General features: G+C 36.6%; 1 protein-coding gene and 1 long non-coding RNA gene across 5 annotated transcripts in view; one reads left to right on the forward strand and one right to left on the reverse strand.

Annotated features, from left to right (window-relative positions):
* LOC138181894 (serine/threonine-protein phosphatase 2B catalytic subunit 2) overlaps positions 1–24,174 on the reverse strand; it is a 242,785-nt gene that overhangs the window by 12,225 nt on the left and 206,386 nt on the right. For 2 of the 4 annotated variants that reach the window (XR_011173629.1, XR_011173628.1), the window contains 4 exons: positions 5,270–5,354; positions 4,180–4,277; positions 2,352–3,576; positions 1,697–2,101 (listed from right to left, as the gene is read on the reverse strand). Coding sequence is in view for 1 of the 4 variants with exons in the window: in XM_069117275.1 (XP_068973376.1) it covers positions 3,383–3,576; positions 4,180–4,277; positions 5,270–5,354; positions 7,969–8,052 (461 nt within the window). In the remaining 3 variants the exon portion in view is untranslated. Of the gene's footprint in view, positions 1–1,696; positions 2,102–2,351; positions 3,577–4,179; positions 4,278–5,269; positions 5,355–7,968; positions 8,053–24,174 lie in introns of those variants that run through there. The other 2 variants (XR_011173630.1, XM_069117275.1) reach the window with 2 other exon arrangements.
* On the forward strand, positions 8,567–12,242 carry LOC138181941 (uncharacterized). The gene is made up of 3 exons (XR_011173647.1): positions 8,567–9,546; positions 9,639–9,760; positions 12,068–12,242. It is a non-coding gene; the product is annotated as an uncharacterized LOC138181941 (long non-coding RNA).

Genomic DNA, 24,174 nt, shown 5'->3' on the forward strand with positions numbered 1-24,174 from the left:
CGCGTAGTTTGTGCGAGTCTATCGATCTCCCTTCTACGACTCTGCAGCCTTGACGTTTAGCATGCGGTGAATTTCGCTCAAGGGAATCACCTATTTCAGACAAATCCTTCGATTTACTGCTGTTAACACTTGGACAGTAAGTTAATTAAAAATGATAAAAGAACATGACGAAAAATGAAAGTTTCTACCTTGTGTATATTTTTTATATTTTTCTAATAATTTTTCTATTTCAATTTTACCTAAGCCATCGTACGTAGAAAAAGAAAAATAACCAAAATTTAGGTTGCGTTCGTAAATTTTACCTTTTTCTTTTTTCGTATTCCTGTATTATAATTTTTATAATTTTGAACCATTATGTCTAAAAAAGAAAAATAATAAAACAGCATATTTCCTCTTTAAATATTCTTTTATTTATTCCTTTTATACTCTTTTCAAATTTTTAATCGCCAAAAGATTGACAAAGGGAAATCAATGAATAAGTTATGTAATGTTTCGTTTTTAGTGAAAAATATATTTGATTAGTATCGTGTCTTTTTTCAAGGGACTCGTCATTCTTAATCCTTTCGTTGCAACGATAATCTTATTAGCAGCTCTGTGGCTGTTAATGGCCGTCAAATGCTACTGATTGTTTTCAGTGGTTCAAAGGGCGGACAATAAACGGCAGCAACTACTTGTCTCTAATTTCGTTTAGCAGCGGACAGTTACCGTGAAGACAATATCGCTCAAACTTTGATAAATGTTAGCAAGTTTGGCGGAGTTTGTAATTCGAGGAGTGAGAGCTGCAGCCTCGTCTGCTCCTGATATACTAATTTGTATTTCTAACGAGGAACAACCCGCTCCTACACAGTTCTCATTAATTACAACGTCAACGGTATTTTTATTACCAATTGTAATTTAATTCTCGAAACTTAACTAATTAAACATTATTAACTCAGCATAAACGTAAGAAAAAATTTGAAAGATATTATTCCGTTCGCTGCTAAAGAAATATTACGGTAAATCGCAACTATTTATTCTACAATATAAGAACAAATTTATTTATAAAAATTCTGAATATCGAGTCTTCCAGATATTTGTAAAAATGTTAAACTTGAATTTCACACGAAATTTATAGAAACGCTAAATTCCGAATCTTTTGGCAAATTGATAAAAATCCTGAATTTCCGTTTCATATGAAATTTATTGACAAATTTAAAGTTGTTAATCCTTCAAAAATTTCTTTAAAATACTAAAAATTCTATTCTCGCGGCATCGAAAGGATTAAAAAAATATCGTCGAAGGATAAATATCGAAACATCAACAGCGTGTTAACGAGGGACGATGTTCATCAGGAAGAACGATTCGGCCAACAAAGTGTTCTCCACGGGTCGATACTCGTGCAACACGCAACAGGAAGCTGTGAATCCACGTGTCGCCAATGGTACTACCTTTTTCAGGTTAGTTGTGACCCCGTGACCCACGTGTCAAAGTTAATCAACCACGCGACAAAGGGTGAGAACAGACAAGTCAGATATATATATATATGTTACATATGTCTGAAGGTGCGTATCGTGCGTGATGAGTTAATCGGTGTACAATTATCGGGCTGTTTTCGTTACAGTTTTCGATACACATTCACTCGTGGAACTTCTTACGTTCATTCTTCGATATCATCATCTCTTTCCAACGAAACAAACTTTCAAACGCCTGAGCAAGATACTACTGAAGTTCTTTTATTGATCATAATAATGATCGTAATATACATTTTTAGTCGCTCCTTTCGTTCCTTTATATCCTTCGAATACTCGATCCGTTCGATCGGCGAACGAGTTATCGTTTTCGACACATCCAACGACAATCGCTTGCCGATCTTCCTCGTGGATCCTGTGAATTTTGCTACAGTACGATTCAAGATAGTTACAGAGAAGTCGTAAATTGCGTGTATATTATAAAGCTGTTATACAGAATCCGACCGAATAATACGTAAAAGTGGGCACGACGCGATTCCTTATGGAAAAATAAGAAAATAATATAGAATAGAACTTTCTCATTTTCGGTTTAGTTTTCGAGAAAATCGAGTATGAAAATTTACCAAATACGTTTGAACATAGCTAATTACCGACTGAGTAAGCAATGAGTACACAATTAATAGAAAGTCATCGTAGAAGAAAAAGTAAGTAAAAAGTATAAAATAATATATTTCTCTTTAAGGCTTTATTTTCAGGAAAATAGAGTTCGAATATGTTTGTTTAAGAATCGATTTACTATTTACATGCGTATGATCAATTTTCATATTTATTTCTTCGGAAACAAAGTATCTTGAGAATAAATTTTATTCTACGTTTTCCAATTGGTTTTACACGTAGAACGACCTCCTGTCCTTTATTTAGTCATGTTCAGTGAGGGATTAGCCATGTTCAACATATACTTGATAAATTTTCAAATTCGATTTTCTCGTAAACCAAGCCGAGAACGAAAAGGTTCTATTCTACATTCTTTTCTTATTCTTCTACAAGGAATCACGTCCTGCACACTTTTACATGTTATTCGGCCGCACCCTGTATATAATAACTATATTATAAATATTACCGCGTTAGTAAATTTTATAAATCTGATAAATTCTATAAATTTTACAAAATCTCAGTGTATTTAAACATAGATTCTATCAAATCTTATAATGTAACATTATGGTGAAATATGCGTAGAATGAAAAGATAGCATATCTGATAGGAGAATCGGAATTGGGGATTAATAATTTGAATATTATCGACAATACTAGCTGCGAATGAGACAGTCATTCTACTTTCTTATAATTCAGTACAGATAGACAATGGACTTTTAATTTTATAAAGAAATTTTGCCAATCCTTTATATAATTGTAGATTCGCATCCAAAACATATTTAGCTTTTTCCATCTTCTCTAGATATATATATATATCTCAACATTGACTACAGTGTTCATTATGCTAGATTATGCTGTTTTCTGTGTATACCTACAACTAATAAACGATTCCTCAACATCTACTTTATTCTCTTTACAATATATTAAGTTTACACGCGTTAATAACTTTCTCTATATTATCATTCTTATGGCACACAGCTTTCTTCAACGAACTTCGGCCCGGACCTGCGAATATCCAATAGTACGTATTTAATTCTTAACTAGCTGTGAAGCCTTTACAACCTTGCTATATCGTGATTCGTACCTATATATATGTGTATATATATATACATATATATGTATATATGTATATATATATATACATCAACAGGACCAAAGGATCGAGAATCCAAATTTAAAAAGAGCAAAGATAGAAATCAAACGAGAGAGAATAAAAACGCTCTCCCTGTCAGGATCATCCACGTGGGTGTGATGTGTACCTTGATTGGACGAGTGTGAGGCTCACGATTGCGGTTGCGGTGTGTTGTGGTCTCGCTTGTCTGCCGCAGGAGCCGGCGGCTTTATCACGGGCTTCTCCTCGTTTACCGGCGTGGGCGGGGCGTCCTTTCTTGGCGGCATCCTTTCGTTTATGGCATCCAAACCTTTCGCCTCGGCGAACGAGGTGATTTTGTGGTTCGGCGAGAAACCTTGCAGAGCTGTCAACAATAATTTCACGAGTCGTCATCAACCGCTATTCGAGCGGAACGTTTCAAGGGTGGAGTATGAATAACGCAAGAAAGAAGGGAAAGTTCAGTGAAGGGAAGATCGCGGTGGTGTTTGTTAAAATTTCGATGAGGGGAAATGGAGCGAAATTCTTTTGTCAGAGAAATTCTAATTTACCGGATGATCGTTTCTTTCGATCGTTAATTATGATCGTTGATCAACGATTCTTAGTCGTTAAAAGTAACTGGTATAGAGCTATGCATTAGCAAGCTTTGCTACCGGTTCAACATTTTAGAATTAGTAGTTGACTGTTCGGCCCATGAGCCGTGCCATAAATGCGACTATGTATTACGAGACTGTGTACTTTGACTATGTCCACTAAGTGTATCAAGCACCCTTGACTATCCGTACTAATTGCACGTTATAAATACGGTTATGTACCACAAGATGACAACAACATCGGAGATAATACATTACAATAAAGTAGGGACTAGTTTATTCTTCCTGAATCTATTAGAAAAATATCGTTTACCATTAGATCAGCTGCTGCAGAAGATCGCTCTATTTACATGTAGTTGATTAGAAACGAAACTCACCGTTCTTCAGGGACGTCTTTCCACCTGATAACGCACCAAGAGGTAAAGCGCCAGTCGGCGTTAAACCCTTCAGCTGCAACACACTCTCGCTCTCCTCTCTGAAAGACGAACCAATTGACAACAATTAGCACCGCATGAAAATTAAAAAGGAAAAAGCAGACAAAAGATGTGAAAGTAATGGTAATCAATTTCTCTCTTGATTAACTGCTCTTAATAAACACGTTCGGATTAGTGCTAATCGTTTATCCAGAAGCACTAAAATTTTCGAGCGAAAGTTGAGTTCGAGCAGAACGGTATAGCAGAATTTTCACGTCGAGTTATCTTTCATTTTTGATTTCCTCGGAGTTTTCACAGAGAACACAGGATTGTTCTCGTGAAATATACGCGTTTCACGCGCGATCATCGATCGACTGTGAAACTTGGATCGACTTCTCGCAACGTTAAGCAATTCTATCGGCTCAGCCGAAGCATAATCGTTCCATCAACCGAGTAAGTTGCTACTAGAATATGGTTTGCGCCGGTGCAACATCATCTTCTTCGTTTTTCAACGAAACTTTCGGTTGTGTGCAATTTTTATGACTGTTGCATTGACCTACAGTTGCGATCTGGAAAGTTTTAACGCTTCTCTCCGTTACGCTAGTGTTTCTGTAGGAAAATTCTGCTCCGAATCTCTGTATTTCGACTTCTATCAACTGTGCTTTGTCTCTGCCAGTCGTGTGCAGTGTACGACTGTGAATTTCGAGGATTTTCTGTTTTTCATCTTTTTTTTTTTTTTTTTTAGTCGATGCATGTATGTAAATTTGAAGCATGAAATTCCTCGTTATTGTTTTTTCTTCCTAATTCATTTTGAAAAACATTTGACCAGTTGCAAAAACTCGGGTGCAACTATTAAAATAACAACGCAACGCACGATGTATCTTCGATTTTTAATTTTAAACACTACCTGTTTTTGCTGTAACTCTGATATATCATCGGTTAAAGATGATATTTTTTCGTTGCATTTATGAGATACATTTTTATCGATAGAAATCTAATCGGAGCTGTTTGAATAGACAAGTTTAACTGTTATTAATTAAATTTGTTTGCTGACCTGAGGACGGAGAAGACGCGCGCCATCTTGCCAATGGCTCTGATCTTGTTTCTGATAACCTCCTTGCGTAGATTGGCTGCTGCACCTAGAAAAGCGACAAGATTCAGTTAGGACGATCCGTCTCTCGATAATTTAGCTGATTCATTCTCAGTGATCCACGAAGTCGCGAAGGCACGATGCTAACGAATAGAATCTGGCGCTAAAGTTACTAGGGTCTAGTGAGCTTCTAGCATAATTTCACTAGCGATCAACTTGCGTAATTACATACTCGCAAACAGCAGTTTTTTTCGAATTAATAAACATGACGATACCTATGTATCACCTATGAGTAGCTGCGTAAAGAAAAAAGAAAAAAAGAGTAAAAAGAAAGAAAAAAAAAAAAATAGTGAAAGAAATGGACATCAGCGATTTTACGTGAAGCTAAAAATATAGATGAACGATTGTGGATTTTGATTTGCCTTCGCGAGATCTCGATCACGAATTCGCCCCGCAACTCTCGTCGCGAAGTAATTCGACATTTGGCTTTTCACTACATTATTCATACAACAGCTTATCCGGTGATTATGTTATTGAAAAAAAAAAAAAAAATTAAAGGTAAAAAAAATGGAAAAATGTCACTCGTTATTTTTGGGTCTCACGGCAAACAACAACGGCAAACTACAGCCAAAAGAACTCGGTGCACGCGACGAGCGAGTGCATATTAATCTCGGTGTACCATATTTTGCTCTTTCATTTTGCTCATCTGTCTTTTTGGATCTAAATAAGAATTTATTATTTGCATAAAACTACACGTATTAACTTTTTTTCATCCGACAGATTCATTGGAAAATTTCTTTATTCCGTACTCACTCGCGTATACCGGAAATCATCGATGTACATTGAATCGTCACAATTATCTTTCCTTCACGGATTATCGAGATCTCCTATTCGTCTCTGACCAGCGAACTGAACGATAAATGAACAGAAATACTCAACGTAGATACTTATCGAATTCTATGCAAACGAAAAACGACGAGAGAAAAAAAAGTAGAACGATACGTGAAGAAAGAAAAAAAAAAAGACAATATATTAATCAACAGAATTGTTTCACCGTTTTGAATCTCGCGCGTCTCGCGACCAATCGCTCTGACGCGTGCGCAGAAGCGATTCTTCGTGATTCTCTCGCTTTCCGAGCGAGTCGTTCGTTCGTGTACGTTCTCGTTCAAAGTTCACACGAGTCTATCGAAGTTCTGTCCATTTTATTCCAGTTTTTATACCGGAATTAACAGATTGGTGACAAAGAAGTTGAAAAATATAAAGAAATCCTTCGAATCGTAATCGTATATTAAAATATAATATATATATATGTATATATACACATACATATATATTATATGCGTAAAAATAGAGAGAGAGTGCACGAGGATAATAGCACAAGCTCATTGCATATAATAAATGCACGCAGCTACGTATGGGCGCGCGCGCGTGCACGTGTTACAAAACGGAAGCCGGTGTGCGAAATACGTGCGTATGTACATCGTAATAAGCAGCGACTACTAACATGCAGGCCAATGATTACATAAACCATAGGTTTTCCTCAATTACGCGAAAAAAAGACACGGCCAATGCAAGAGAAAGAGATCAACACATGCACATGCAGGCTTTGAGCGCGGGTAAACGTACGCACCATCGGTCAACTACGGGTGCTTTTACCAGTCGCCGTTTCGTATGTTCGTCGCTACTTGCCTACTTGCTCGTTCGCATTTTCTCTTTCTTTCTTTCTTTTTTTTTTCTTTCGTTTTGTGTTATTTAGAGCGTAGTTGTGTATATGCGTGTTCGGTCGCATCTTTATGCTCGATGTTTTTCTAGTCTTTAACCCGTATCCGTGTGGTAGAACTTTAGTCGTTGTATTCAAATGTTAGAATTTGAAAGCAACGAAATTTCATTTGATTCTAAGCTTCGAGTGTTTCAAATTTGTAAAGGGAATACGATGGTTAGAGAACTGAATGGTTTGGAACAATTAAATTTGTTTCAATCGAATATCTTGCTAATCGATTACGTGGTTTGGTTTTTTGATATTGAAAGTTTGGCTTGAAGACTGAAAGTTTTTCGACTGAGAACCACTGGTTAGTTATTGAGGAGTGACCATTAAATTAAGCCAGTCGCGAAGAGGTTTCGGCGTGAAATCGCTCGTAAAATTCTAGGCGCACAGTTACGGGTTAAGAAGCAGACTACGGATAATCGACTAAATAAGGTATCAAATAGCCTAAGGGTCGGCCATCTTGAGTTCACGTCGACACAAAATGGAGGTCTCTTTTCGATATCGCGGCACAGTGTTTAAGACTCAAATTGTAGAATTACATTATATCGAATAGCATCAAATAATTTCTTTATAATCTTTGATTTGACGAATATTATACTATTCTTTACATTTTCGATATTTTTTGAAAAGTTACAAATAGTTCGTAAAATCTTTCTTTGCAATTTTATTGTATGTTATTTGAAGGGAACAGTTAATCCTATTCATAGTCAGTAGATACCTTTTTGAAGAAAAAAAGGAAAAATAAAAAGAAACAGACGTTTACTCTTTTTTGTTCGTTTTTAGAAGACCGAAAGAAACAAATAATATGTATACGTATGTATATATTAGTAAGTAAGAAGTCTCTAAGATTTAGCTTGTTCGTTCTATAAAAAAAACAATTTCACATGAATCGACATACGTGAAAATATCGTTCCGCTGTCGCTGTGTTTCCGCTTCACTAAGCATTCGCGAGTTAAATTTGCGGATGTCGGGGCTTGTGACGCTACAGCAAATCGGGTAATTTTGTCACTTATATAGGAAAACAAGAGATTCGTTCTTGCTGATGAGATAATTGGCGAATTAGGAGATTCTACTGACTCTATCCGTTTTTTACTTCTGAATTATCGAATGGAAAATTCTTATTTCCTAATGTACAAATTTACAAATTATTTTCCTTTGTCTTATTCAACTTTAAGCTATGAAATAATTTATCTCTTTTTTGCTTTTCTTAATAACAATGGAATATTCTTAATTCTTTTGCTAACATCGTTTAACGATGTCAACTATGTGAATTTTGGTGGCGTGTTCGGGTCGAACATTGAACAAGGTTCAATTTCGCCAGGCCAACTGCGGATTCGCTTTAATTTCTCGTAATCCGCAATCGCGCAGCTGCGCTGCATGGAAAAGCTTTTTGCGAACGTTCTGCTGAGATGGCAGGAAGAAAACATTTCTGGAATATCCTGCGACGTCCATTTCCGCGTAAAAGCGTGGCACGAAACGTCAGCATGAATCGAGAATCTTCGTCGTCTATTCCGTTTATTTAGAACTGCGCGAACACGTGCCGACAAAAAAATACTAGAGAAAATAAAATAGAGGCAAATAAAAAGAAATGTGGAATTTATTTTACTTCGGTCACTTTACTCTGTTAGGTTAGGTTAGATAACGTCCGAGCTCGAGAAGTTTTAAAAGTACGATCGATATTCTGGACTGTATGGAGTGTACACATTTGTCTTGTTGGTTTCAATGTGCAAATTGAACACTGGTTCTCTACACCTTAACTAAAACAAGCTACGTTAAAAATGATATTGGGAAATATAATCTCTTGTCTGTTTGTTGTTTATGAACGTAGATAGAAGATAATCGTCTTACCCGAGAATTCTTCAAATTTCTTGCAATATACATGTTATATTACAACGTACACCATTGACCAAATATTTCGAATCGCGTCTCCAATTATAAACGCTGATTTTATTGTTCCTTCGAAATAAATATCGCTTGCTCTCGCTATGCTTGTCTTCGAAACTAACGCTACGAATCTCAATAACGATCTTCGTCTTTGCCTCGAAAGAATTTTCCAAGTGTCTTTTTACCTTTTCCGAAGTTTACCAAAGATTTTTGCTTCCTAGAACAATAGAACTCTCAGCTGACTATCTATCGAAACGAAATTTCGCTGAATAATTTCTACGAAACGCGTTAGTAATTTGAAAAGCTTGGTCAACAGTATGCATCTTCTCATCTTCTCCAATAAAAAAAGAAAATATCGTCGAAGTTAAAAAGAAGGAGAAACGTTTTTTCAACTTGCCTGATCAATAGCAACGACTGAAGCGACCTTCAACGATGTATTCTCGTATGCTTTCGCATTTGCGGTGATAAGAAAATATCGAAAGCAGGGGTGGAGGAGGATATTCAAGAAATTAGAATAAAAGGGGATGGACTTCACAGAGAGCCTAGAAAGAACGATCTCTCCTCTATAAGGAGCTATCCTAACCATGGTATGGTTTTCATTTCTTTTCTTTTCTTTCTTTTTGTCTTTTCTTTCTTATTTTTTTTTTTTTGATCATTTTTACGACGTCTGACGCATTCTTCCAGGGAGAAGAGCGCACGACGAAGAGATTTCAGTGGGTCTCTGACTGAGGGGAGCAGACATTTATCGATCATCCTTTACATCCTGCGGCTTTCACTGAGAAGGACGATGCGGCACATACAACGACGTACGTCACTACTAATTTATACAACAGATCAAGCCTTTGCTCTCTAGACATTTACGTGTCAGCGCATGATTATGCACTCGTGGTCTGTCGCAATGGGCATTACCATCGAATATTCGCCAATCTTTACGTTTTCACAATTTTTACGTTAACATTAGACGCGTAACATAGTTTGGTGTCTTTTATTTCTAATTAGATCCATTACCGATATTTTCTCATTTTTATGGAATTTTTAAAGAAATACCATTTACAGAGATTACTTTGTTAATAGTTAACGGTAGAAAATGACTAGTCAGGTTATTTTGACTGATTAATAAATCGATAAAACTTATTGTTTTTATTCATAAACAGAATTAAATCGCACAGTTCTATGCATCTATGACTTAAACATTAAGACGCAAAGAGCATAAGAATGTACGCAACGTTAAAAATCTATAAAACATCCGAAGTATTTGTCATAATATTCGAATGAAATAAATTTCTGTCCGCGCTGTATTTTTTTAAATCGTTTTGTCAAATCGTTTTGTTAAAAATAATAACAAATTCTTCTGTAACAATTGTTTTAAGATATAACTAAAAAAAAAAAAAGAGAAAAGAACTCTGATATTTCTAAGTAGTTTTAAGCTACATGATCCATGAACGAAATATAAATTTTGTTTAAAACGACACCAAACTAATATTATACACACTGAATATTTCCACATTTATCAATAAATGTCATTACCAATCCCCATAAAGTCGAATATATTTCAACTTGGAAAATAATTTTTAAACCGCTCGCGTATTAACGTTTCATGATCCATCTTGCAACTTCCAGGCATGAGAGTTTACTTTCTTGAAACGGTACAGACTTTTCTGTACTCCCGGCTCGTTGACGATTCCTTTTGACGACGCCATTGCGACAGTCTACTACCGAGCTAACATTTATCACAGGGTGTTCGAGTTTGGCACCGAGTCCCAGAGACGGAGATCCATCGTCCGTGGGGAGTATCGACGGCGTTTCAAAGGATGACGCACGATATCTGCGCGATCCAATAGAAGACCCGACGAATTGCGGAAGGAACCGTTCGATCTCAAGCAGATCTGTGCTCAAAACATATTGCACGGGCCACTAGTGCTCTATATCACTGTTTTAGAAGCGTTTCTAAGAGGCATATTTCACTCTTCGAGCTGATAAAATATATCACTCTCGTCCACTAGCAAAGAGCAAATTTCGAAATCGATCTTCTCGCAACACTTGTAAAAACATTCCGAATATTTAAATGATTCTGGTCTTAGCAAGTATTAAAAAAAAAAAAAAAAAAGAAGAAAACGAAGAATAGAATAAAAAATCAAACCGAGCGATGAGTTTCTATCAGGTGATCTTTCTCCAATTTTACCCATCTTTAATTTAATTTTTAATTTATTTGATTTAATTTTACATTGGATTAAAGTTCGAATACATTAACAGATTTCAGCTCGAAGGGTCGAACGTCGGTGAGAATGATCGTTTTGAATACAGGTCCAAGCGTCTATTTTATCATATGTTGATGGATCTCCGTGTCTTTCGATGCATAGGCGCCGCCACGACCAAATATTCTCCGCGAATCCCCTTCGCCCTGCCGGCTTATTTTTTTTCGTAAGGTTGCGACGCCTATGGAACTCGATTTCGTCGATGCCCTCTCACGCGGATTCGCTTATCAACAGTAGGAAGCTTCACGAACCCAATGGCGCGTGATTCCGTCGAGTGACTCGTGATTCAATTATCCAACCCGGAAACTCGTCGAGTCGCTCGACGGGGAACCATTGGGCGTTGGACGTGTTCCTATATCATTGCTTGGTCGTCGAGGATCTCGGCCAAGAAGATTTATCCCGTGGTTCATCCATTTGTTAATAAACGCTGTTACAACTTTACGCAGACGAAATACCTCGTCGCCCTTATCGCGTTCTTTAATAATCACCAAACAGAATATCCAATCACCTGTCCAATAATCCAATCAACTCGAAATTTTCGAACCGATTCAACTCCAGTTTCAGATAAAATTCCAAAATTTTGAAGTACAACTCTTCGCCTTTAACCATTCTGTGATTTCTAGATTCTCCTAACTACAAAAATTTCCATGTTTCACTCTCAATATCCGCATTGATTTACTACGTGTAATTTAGAAATTTCATTGATACATAATCGAAGTACGAATCTGGAGAATTTTGGATTTTGAACGATTCAAGGATCAAAATCACGGGATACCGTCTCCGCAAGCATACGGATCCTCGACGATCGAGATCTATGCGCACTTTCAACAGAAAACAACTCACCGTACGCGATGGTAGGTGGGGTCGTATTCGGACCAGACCGTCGGGTTACCATGGCGGCCATGGTGACCATGTTCGTTTTACCGATGGTGAGCGTGGACGTAAGTAAAAGGACAGAAGTAACCAACAATGTGAGAGCAGCGTCAATGCGGCCGAAGAGAAGAGATAGAGAGAGGCGGAGATGTATATTTTTCATGGTTTTTTTTTTTAGTTGGTCAGTCGAACAGTCCAATGAAGGAGATTCGAATTCGAATCGTAGAGTATTTTTGTACGAAGTTTGTTTCATGGTATTTTTTTTTTTTTTTGGTTTCGAATGGTCGACATATATATATTTAGTGGTTGGTTGGTGACGGTTGGTGGTTGGCGAAGAAGGTGGTAGTCGAATGTGGCGTAAAGAAAAGAACACATAGAACAGACAAGAGAAAGAGTGCACAGCGTAAGTTGCATTCAAGTCAAGCGTTGGTGCGTTAGAATTTCGAAAATTGTTGCTCTGTACAAGGTGTCTCTTCGTACGTAATAGATCACAGAATGATGACGGAGATTAGGGGAGAGATTGTGTTTAGAATATTCTATGTTGTCTCTTGATTTCTCTTTTGCTTTCTCTGTTAAAGCAATGATATTCATTTTTAGAGCACAATGATGAGATTAACCCTAGAATCTTTCTTTGAAGTATGTGAAAAAACGGTATAAACACCATATTTATGGGGGTTTAAATGGCGGCGGTGTACACGAGAATATGTGAAAAAGTGCTCTTTTTAGTTTTCGTAAAGATTCTCACGTATTAAGAAATACCTTGTATGTTGTTAATCGTTTTTTTATACAGGTTGGGTCAAAATTTGACAGAATTGAAAAAAGATAGAGTGACTCTATTCTATGGGTTTGTAGTTACCTCTGAATTATCTGGTTTTTCAACGATGTAATAATTATTTGGTTAATTTAAAAATGATTCGGATGAGTGTTTTAATGGATTCAGAGTATCATCTTTTTTGACTCATCCCGTATATAAGAGAGTAATTCTTAATTGCGCGTAAACAGTTCAAAGATTAAATCTGCGGTATAAAAGGAAGAAAAAATGTTACACACACGCAGGTCTTATCTTATTAAACGAAAAAAAAAAAATATTGAAAGAACCTACGGTTGTGGAACATTCTTTTTTCATTTTTTCCTCTATATTTTCACTTGGAAATATTAACGCACAATCGAGAACCACTCTATACATTTCTTACCCTCGATCGAGTACATCCAAAGATCAACGATATTAATTGTACAATTATCGGATCGAATTAATTGTATAAAAAAATACAGAATATAATTGTTATAAATTTACGTCGGCGAATTATAAATTACAGATCGAAATATCAAGAAGCATAATCTGAGAAATATTTCAGCGATCCGCGTAATGAATAAGATTGTAGAAATCGCAACATAGACATTTCTGCAACGCTAATTTAATTGGAGGTGCTCGATTCAGGCCCGATAAAGATAAAATAATAGGCGATCGATCATTTATTTAATTAATATCGAATGGTGAATACTGAAAGCGTAAGAAGGTAATTCGTTAGTGGGAAATGTGGGCGGTCTGCGTTTTGTGGATTCGCCTTTGAATTAATGCGTCCTGAAAGATTTAATTACGTATTAGATAATGAACGCCGATCGAGGTTTGATTACTTTCGATTATTCGCTGCCGCTGAAGGTCTTCGTCTACTTTTAAGATTTTCTACTTCGTTCATAAGGTTTGTCCGAATATACGAGAACTTGTTAATTTCTCACGTAGGTGGAAAAATAAAAATGCAGATTAAATTTTGCAAGAAGAAATAAGATTTGACTGACATTTGATATATCGTTTGAGGTAGTTCTCGTTAATATGAGAAAAGGTATAAGCATAAACGTCCTAGGTATCCGTTTTAAACGATTAATTATCGTACGACACTTATAGATGCAATTAAAACAGATTCTACGTTATAGAGAACATTTACGTATAATTTTAACAAATAAGAAAATTAACAAATTAAATAAAAGATGAGCTTACGTATCATATATTAACGTTGATTTCAAATAACTCTATCTTTTGAATTAGTTACGCGCATCTTTTTACAGATATGGCATAGAGAAAATTACGTGTGCGCTTCTTTCAATTTAAATAATAAGAAAACGCAAACCGCCCTGAATCCAACTTCGTGATTACTTTCTACGTGACTGTCAATGTCTCTCTTCTCGTCTGTTTCTTTAAAGCTAATCACGCTCGACGCGTATTGCCGGATCTGAAATACAGCTTCAAAAGAGGAAAAGTAATCTCGACATTGATCATGATACACAATAAACCGTTCGCTCGAACGTATTTGAAATAATTGTGCGTGGTTAATAATACACCGCTACATAGAAGCTACCTGGAAAAACTGATTAAGAAAAACCTTTGATTAATACGTCGTCTATCGATCGTACGAGGATTACTTCATGATTTTTATTAGCCTTTCGATTAAATCTTAAAAAGGAACAAAAAAGAGAGAGAAAAGAATAGAACGAAGGAAATAAATAAACTTCCATCACGTTGGAACTTCAATAAAATTCGTTATCAAACAATCACGTTGAGATAATTTTCGAAATACAAATATAAATAACCACGAATTCTTCGAGAATCCGAATTTGATTTAATCAGAATGAATTCCTCGACGATCGTCGAATCAATTAAATAAATCTAAATCGATGGGAAAAAAGTTTATTCGATTAATTTAATCCTAAAACTACTATACGCTAGCATGCGCTAGAAAAGAAAAATGGTAGTTGCGAAAGATCGACAAGGAAGAAAAACACAAAAAAAAGTACGAAAATAACGTATAGAGGAATGTACAAATGGGTGGAATACACCCTCGATTTACAAAAATAATACACGCGAATCAACGAAGGAATACAAGTAAGGGTGAACGTAAAACGATCATTAAAGGGATAAAGAAAAAACGAGCAAATCAAGGGAAAACGGATCGGAAGATAAGAGATAGAGAGAGAGAGAGTTGGAGTGTTCTTTTTCTTTTCTTGTCTTTTTTTTCTATCGCAAGATATTTAAGGAACAGAGAGAAACGAGAGGGGTCGATGCGTGAGAAAATGAGAAAGAGAAAAAGAGAGAGAGAAAGAGAGAGATAAGAGATGATGTCAGAATGATGTTGTCACAGGACTCGAGAATAAAGAGAATACGATATTTCGTGGCTTTGATTCTCCCCTGTGGGAGATGTGGAGCTTGCTAGATGCGGTTCCTCGACGAAAATTGTTCGTACTGTGGACCTCGTTCGCGTTTCAAGAAGACGAGAGTGAATAATTTATCGAAGAAACTAAGCGAAAGATATCTTTCGAGTTTCCTGTTTCTGTTTACCTCGATAGATTGTTCGAGTTTTCTTCTGTTCTATTTTAGTAGTTGAAAATATATTCACAGCGGAGCGTGATGTTGCTGATAGACTATGAAAAGATCTCCTTGCACCATTAATCGATCAAGTGTCCTCCGTTTTGTAATACGAACGAGTAGATCGACACAAGGGAGGACTCTTTTTGAACGATCATCGGATCGAGGATCTTGTTTTAACGCGAACAGAGACGAATATAAGAAAATAAAGTTGATATAACGTGTCTAAAAATACAGAGTTAAAGTAATCAATTCAAAGAATTGAATTAAAATGGTTGATTGGAGAAAGCGAATGTAAAAAATGCAACTTAAAGAGAAGAAGGTAAAAGAGCGAATTAATAGACGTATCCGAAAAGACTAATTTGAAAGAGATGAATTTAACGAATTGAATGTGAAAGAATTGATATAAAGGAATCAATTTACACAGAACAATGAAAGAAATCAACCTGACAGAACCAATTAAAAAAATCTATTCGGACCGATCAATTTAGAAAAAGTTTATCCAACGCATCAAGTAAAAAGTGCTCGACCTAAAAAGGCCAATTAAAACTATCCATCTCAAAACTCCAAGTTACACAGAACAAAAAAATCAATCTAAAAAAGAACGATACAGAAATAAAAAGGAGAATTGGAACGAAAAACCTGTGTCCCATTAAAATGCTAACATCAATTAAACGAACTGTCAAAAAACAAAAAAAAAAAAAAAAAACGAAAAAAAACGATTAAACCAAAAAGAGAGCTTTAGCACGGGCTTGTTATCGTTCCAAGTGTAACCAAATGTTTTTTGCTTTGACTCGTCTTCTTTCACGCGGACGCAGCCACGAGAAGATCGTAGAAGCGTGCACAGAATGAAAAGGATTGGTGCAGCGAGATGTTGCGGAGGAACGAGGGAAAAGTCGGTGTTAGAACCGTGTCGAAACGTCGTTCTGTCTATGCGTCACGTAGTTCCGCGAAAGAGGATCAACATAGAAGAATGGCTGGCGAAAAGTGCAAAGATTCGAGGCTTCTCGCGGAGCTGCACTCCGGAAAGCTGACATCTCGAGATGTGTTGGAAATAACACGGTCGTCTAGTAATTTATTTTTGTTCGAAATGGGGCTGGAGGAACGAACGAACAAAAGTAATCAGAAATAATAAAAGCACACACGTAGTAAAGAGGGAAAAGGTGTGTGATGTTTGAGTTCTCGAAGAGGAAGAACGACGGCTGTTTTCTTTACACGTTTGTACTTGTAATCGCTTAGAAAAGTCTTCGTACACCATATGGAAAATCTATTTTTATCGAAATAAAATAATTATACTTGAATAAATATTTTTACTCGCATATAAATTATATAATTTAATAGATCGAAACAGAATTTTTACTGCGTTTAACATTTAACCGTAAAGCAATAACGAAATAGCTTTCAGATTTGACGTGGAACGCATTCGCTTTACAAAGAAATTCCGTGGAGTTTTATTTCAAAATTATATTTAAAAATCGCTTTTCCGTAGGATTTAGGAAGATTTTAGCGAGTGATTGTGTAGGTTCGTCGATTTTTGATTAAAAGCAAGGAGGGGATCTAGCATCGAATTGGAAAGACAGATTTCTAACGAAATCGATAAAATCAGGACGTGTCATGTACTCGATTCGATACGATTTCACGATTCATTAGTGGAAATATAGTGTTCGCGAGAGATAACGAACTTGAGGCGAGTTTAATGGATTTGTTTCGGATGTTGGGGACTCGTGTTGTTGATTATACAGTGTGGATGATCTGTCGAGCGAGAATGACGGTTCTTATCATTGTCGTAGAATTAACACAGCAGCGTTGTGTCGTTGTACATACAGCAAATGCCGAGAACAGTAGATTAATCCGTGCATGCTCAGACACGAGAAGAACGTTCTCAAGTGTTCGCTAGTTCTTATCTATCCTAACCAAACGTTCTTTCTAAATCTAGCAAATTTTCTTTGGTAGTAAAACTAGTTTCCACGGAGTTGTTCGATTCTGAACAAGATCTCGATTACCTAATCTTCCCTTCAAATTATTATTTCGGTTCGCGAGAACTTCGTTGCTTGATATTCACACATTTTAACTCGTTCAATGACTTCGATCGTTGATTAACGCGAGAGATGAAAGATTATGTTCGATTTCTTGAAACAATCGTTTCGCCTCTTACAACCTATAAACTACGTTCTTTCAGCAATTTCATAAGCTCGTTTTCAAATTTCTTCCACTAGCAGCACGTCTGTCTCTTTGTCAGTAGGATGCAAGACATGACTCGATTTCTCGAAATCAAAATTGTTCCAATTATCTCGACTCCGGAAACATACATAAAAAAAATATACAAAAAAAAGAAAAAGAAAAGAAAACCGTGATATCAGTTTTATAACCATAATCTCAAATCTCTTTCATCTATCCAGTACGCTCGTTTGTCAGCTTGCCGCGAGATTATTCGAAAGACGCGAATCCTCGAGCCGCGATTTCTTAAAATCGAAAACCTTCTAACGCGAGAGATAGGAGTAAAGAGCCGGAGGCAATAAAATAAGCTTTCCAGCTGAAAACTAGGGTAAAAAAGGCAACGGTGGAAGCGCACACGTTCAAAGGCGGCAAGTTGATCGATGCACCGTGGCCTTCCTCGCCTTATCTCACGGAACTCGATGCGTTCGATCGATCGACGTGCCATTTTCCCCGGGCGAGACACAGCGAGAAGAAAATAGAAGGAAAAAGTGGACGAGAAAGGCGAGCGACGTTCGTCTTTGCCCGAAAGATAAACGGATGGATCCGTGGTTTTCATAGGAAGAAAGAAGAGAGAGAGAGAGAGAGAAAGAGAGGAGAGAATGATCGGCCGGATGGTATAGCAGGATTCCGGATTAAACGTGTTTCATCCGGATTATCCGTGTATCAGTCAACGCTTGCTTCCGCCGATTGTTTAAGAAAGAGACGTATTGTCATTCGGCTATCGATCGAAGCAATTCGTCCTGTCATCTGCCTTTTGGACCCCTTTTCAGCTCTCTCGTTTTACGCAAAAAAAAAAGAAAGAAAAAAAATGAGAAAAGTAAGGAAATTACGTGAGAAAAATATTTTGGCAACGCAAATTTTCCATTTGCGAGACACGGAATTTCGAATTTTTCATGAACTTTTTGCAGACACTTTGAGAAGGAAAACTTTCGTAGAAGAAAAGATTTGAAGATTTTTACGGTTATTTCGATCGGAATTACAGTGACGATCTTCAGAATCGATCTAATTGATCGAAACTTATTTTCGATATATAACAGACGGTTTGGCGTGAAATATAACACTGTACAAGTATACCGACGATCGAAGAATCTGTTCAATATGATGAAAGTAATAAAAGAACAAAACCACTTAAACGAAAGGAACAATCTATTTTATTAGCTGGTATATCGATTCTTTTCATCGAACCACCGACTGTAAAACGATATAACAACCTCTTCGTTATTTTTAGGATTCAATCTTCTATCTTAGCCCCATCTTACGATTCTTTTTAGCGATCTTATCTACCGCAGATTGCAATTTTCGTCAGGAATGATAATAAAAACACAATCCACGATGTCATAAATTTCCCATAAATGCATAACCGTCGGCAAACAAATCGTAAAACAACGTTTGTATCATTTTTCCCTTAAATACCTGGCACCAAATGCTATATAACGTCATTCTCTATGCTCGTTTCATTAAAAGGAAAGTTAAACTGTTGTTACTTCTTCTCTAAATCCTTCGTTTCGTCGTTGCTCTCGAAACGGCGGTCACAAAATACGCAACATCGACCTCTCTTAAAAAGTTTCCCCTTTGAAAACGCATTTTACGTTCAACGCCAATATTTCAAGGGTATTCTCGCGGCCGATCATAAACTTGCCTTCCACCAAACGCGAGTAAAATTCAATTCAGCCTTGGAATGCCGTGGAAAACGACCGAAAGGCAATTCCACGTTATATCCATGGCCGCGCGTCTCGTTTTACGCCGCGCGTTAAATTTTCATTCGCTTGGCTTTATACACGCGCTGTTTCCCCTTTCTATGCTGATAATACCGATTATAATTGCCACGGATGCGAGACAAAGACGGAGAGATAGAATTTGCCAGCGAACTTAATGGCAAGATTGTGTGAAAATTTCACAATCTCCCTCTTTGACGTTAATCGCGCACCTCTGCACCAATTACCGTTTCGGCTTCTGGAAATCTCTGACCATCCGCCGTTTCGTTTCATCCCTGTCCGCTTCTAATTGTAAGATACGTTCTCGAATTTCTAACATTTGAATTTCGCCCTAGGAATACACGATAAATCACATTTTTGAAGTTCTACAGAGGAACGACTCTTTTAGATTCGATACGTTGCCAATTTCTTTTTTTTTTTAATTCAATTTGGCTTTGGTATTATATACATATAATATGTATTAGGTTGTCCGAAAAGTTTCTTCCGTTTTATGAGGAAATAATAGACGCACAACGTTTTTTGTTTTATATTATTTTGTCGAATTACGCACGATCCATTTTGTTATGTTGAAATAAACACCGCGACATTTCACGTTTGTATGAAGGTGCACTGTTGTAAAAAACACATTTGCGAAAGAAAGACACTTTCCGGACAACCTAATACATCTTTGTAAGTTTCTCGAGCATTTCAAAGATATTCATTGTCATAATATTATGTCGTTGGATCGCCATGAAATTTCGTGGATTCTGATATTTGATATTTCCAAGTAGGTTTTAGCTTTGGATTTAACGAAACGATGTTAAAATACTTTCTTTTAATTGCCAAGTAGCGTGGATATTAAAAAATCACGGAAAATAGATTTATCATGCTCTTCTCGTGTGTTTCTAATTTACTTACAGTTGGTAGTTTCAAATCTTTGATAATTTTAAAATTATTTTAATTGAACTGACGGTTTATTCTTTGGTACAGAAATACGAATTTAGAGTCTGAATCTTCGAGAGTTAATTTGCAATTTCATTAACGAATTCATTTATTTATCCGAGCGGATTTATTTTTTACTTTACTTTATCCTTTACTTTATTTTAATCTTCTAATTTACTTTCATGTAAATTCTCTTCTATTTTTCAAACGTAATCTTTCTACCTTTTTCCCGTGCGAATAAAATTCGGATGAAAGAGGGTCGACAAATATTTGAGTCATACAGAAGCCAAACTAAATCGTTTAATTTCCGAAAAATACGACTATCTCTGATATTAAAAACGTACAAGTTTGCAAAAAATGGATTTGACCAGTTTGACTATTGAGTGGCTCAGTTGCGGTGGATTTGTTGCTAAATGCTGTACACACGAAGTGATTGAAACAGAAAAATTCTTGGTTCATTCTCCATCTTACGTACCGATTTCGAGGAACACAGCAGTTGACGTGTTAATTACTAGCTAAATTACCTGATAATTCTGTCGACAGCGTGTTGGTGTCTCACATCAGTTTCGTATGTTAGTATACACTAGTCAAACATTTCAAATCACCTTTCTAACGAATCTCTCGTTAATTTTATAATTATTCTCGACTAAAGAATTCTAATCAATTAATTAACTTGTTTCATATAAAGTTAGTTATTACAAATGCTTCAAATATCGATGACAATTTTCTTTGTCCGATAGACTTTGTCTAAACCACCTTCTTTCGTAATAAAAATTCAAATTGATATTTTATTTAAAATTTTGAAAATCTGTAAAATCGATTCTAAATTTTTGACTAGTAGCATAGTTCTTGTAGGGGGAGGGGAGGGCGTGATGTTAAAGAGGAAGTCACGTGGACGAGTAGACGCGACGCTTACTGACGTTTCGAGGATATGCGTCTTTTAATCGTTTCATCAAGCTACGTTTGTTTGGAAACCGGATTATCGCGAAATTTTCCATCGCTTGTCGCTCGGAATATTTTAAGCCCTCCAGCACGCACACGGACCCAGTGGCTTTACACGTTCTGTTTTTTCGTTCGATACTGAAAATACTAAACGTCGTGCGTTTCAATTCGAAACACTGGAATATGTTAAAAAACACGGTGATTGCTCTCGTAGGGGAAGTTTTTCGTGGATTAATCAACGATTCGTAAGAAAAAAACCACGGTAGCTGGTTGAATAGAGCGGAAATGTCGTAACGGTGGGGGAAATTTGGCAACGAAAAAGAAAAGAAAAAAAAAAAGAAGAAACTGTACAGCATCGACGTTGAAGCGTGCGCAGGAAAAATCGAGAGCTATCAAATTGATTAAAAAAAGAAGGGATAGAAAAGCCATGCTCTACGTCGACGTCAAATGCACACGAAAATTTCCGGCTGGTACGAAAATTTCTCGTGGAAAAAATCACGCTGCACCGATGTCAAACGCATCTGCAACATTCGTGGTGCGTTCAACGAGAAATGTAAACCACAAATAAAAGTCTACATGTCAATGAAATATACCGATGCTTTGCAACAACTTTATATTTTTAGTATCGTTGTTTTATTAACAGCGGAACTACCAACTTTTAACGTTTAGAAAAAAAATGCTACATGTAGATTTTCAGAAATTTAATTTAATTTAAATATTCAAAAAGATCCGTACAGTTTTTTTTTAAATAAAAATATCGTTATGATTAAAATGTTGAAATTTAAATGTACGAAGGCGTATAGAATACAAATGACATACAAAAATTAGTTATAGACACTTTATGGCATGAAATAAATCGTTCTTTTTCTTTTTTAATAAAACATTAATTCTGATAGAAGCAGATCCACGTTTTTAGTAAACGCAAACACAAAAATCCGAATTTTTATAAGTTTGGTAGTTCCAATGTTAAAACACAGAGAAACGCGAAGTAAATAAGATATCCAATTAATAGGAAAATTATTCAATCAAACACACTATGATACAAAAATTTGGAATCACATTCGTGTCTCTATCGAATCACTCGTCAATTCTATCATTAATTACAAAATATTCCAAACTGTAATTCGATAATATCTTTTATCAAAGAATTCTTTCTGATAGCAGTATCTTATACCCAAACGTTTTCAAATTCTGAAATTCCACGAAACACGATTGTAGCGATTCCAAATTTTTCGCCAACGATACATTAGAAAAGTTGCCTGAGCAATCGCCAAGAAATCCACAGAAAAATCCTACTACACCTCTATGAAACGCTACGAATTGTAATTACGCTAACGCCGTGCTGGAAGACTTTCTGCCGAATCTCCTGAATTACTACTAACAACAATTGTTCGAACAATGTTTCCCATTGGACGAGATTTCGCTAAAAATAACATTTCGAAATGCCGACATGAACGAACGAGCCATGAAAAATCAGGCGAAAACCTGGCACGTGTTGAAATGGTGGCGTTTCGTGGTCGATCACAGGACAGGCTCGCAGAAACGCTTTCTTCGTGTGCGATGAAACACCGATCGTTTTGCTCCGAGATTCGTGTGACGCGAGCGAAAAATTGAAAGAAGAACAAACGAAAAGGGAAACAAAAGAGTATAAACGAGGCTGGTTGAGGAGCAGGGAAACTGGGTAGAACGGTCGAAATAGCGAGACCAGCGAGCGATCGGTGATTAAACGTAGCGTGTTCGATAGATTGAGGAAAAAACCAGGTGGTTTTGGGGGAAGCGTGGTCGAAAAACAAGACAGAAAACGAAACCAAACTTCGTAAAAAGGGGGAGAAGGAAGAAAAAAAGAGAAAAGAACGTAACGAAAAGAACGAAAGAAGAACGGGAAACAAATATGGCGAATAGTTTAAGAGGCTTTGATTTAAAGATTAAAAAAAAAAAAGACAAAAAGACTCGAAACGAGCACGAAAAAGAAATAGGTGAACAAATAGGCGGATCACGGTGTGGAATTAATGTCGATTGTTAAATAATTCGGGAACAAAGAGACAAAACAAGTGAGAAAACTATAGCCCGCGCGGAACGCTCGTCGCTAGGTCGCTCTGCTGGCTTCCGGTTTGCCTGAGGACCTTTATCCAACACTTTCAACAGAAATCTCTGTAATTTATTAATTTAAAAATCTATATAACGTGCGTGGAAGATATTTCTTCTTTCCTTTTTTATATCTAGAATGTCGAAGTTAAAATTACTCGACCAAAGAATTTCTTTTAAAGTTGAATTTAATAGAATTTTTTGTTTCCTTAGAATTACGAGCAATTGTCTGGAATATTTAATACCTTTGAAGCAGCGTTGTTCTATTTTCGAACAAGCAGCGCGAGGAAACGTAGTTAGATTGCTTGTTTAGTCTTTGACAAAAGGAAATCCGCAAGGATGTTTCTCCGTGAAACTTGAGATAAATCTTGCAACGAGCGTGATACCATTAATTTCCGGTGGCGATTAAATAACCGAGGGAACGCGCGTATTTCCGATCCAGCAGAACTGGCCGCGGTGACGCGTTCGCGCGCGCTCTGCCACGCAAACAGGAGAAACACTGGCAAAAAAAGAAGAAGAAGAGAAGAAAGAAATAAAGGCAATAAGAAAAACAGAAGAAGAAAGAAGTGTGAGAAGAAGAGGAAAAAGAAAACGAGTTAAATTGTTCAAATGTATACAGGGTGACGAGGAAACAGATAGATAAACTTTGGTACTGCATTCTGCTCTTCCTAGGGATTAAAGAAGATTATACAAACACTTTTCCTTTAGACAGATAGATACCTTTTCTTTGAAAGATAAAAGAGGTTTTCGCCTATGATGCAAACAAATTTTCACGTTTCGTATTCAGGAAAGTTATAAAGAAAACATTCGAAAGTTCCTCTTCTCTTCCTAATCTTGTTACAATGACAATAAGC

Source organism: Bombus flavifrons, chromosome 7 (assembly GCF_040668555.2).
Source record: "Bombus flavifrons isolate JBK064 chromosome 7, iyBomFlav1_principal, whole genome shotgun sequence".
NCBI classification, from domain to species: Eukaryota; Metazoa; Arthropoda; class Insecta; order Hymenoptera; family Apidae; genus Bombus; species Bombus flavifrons.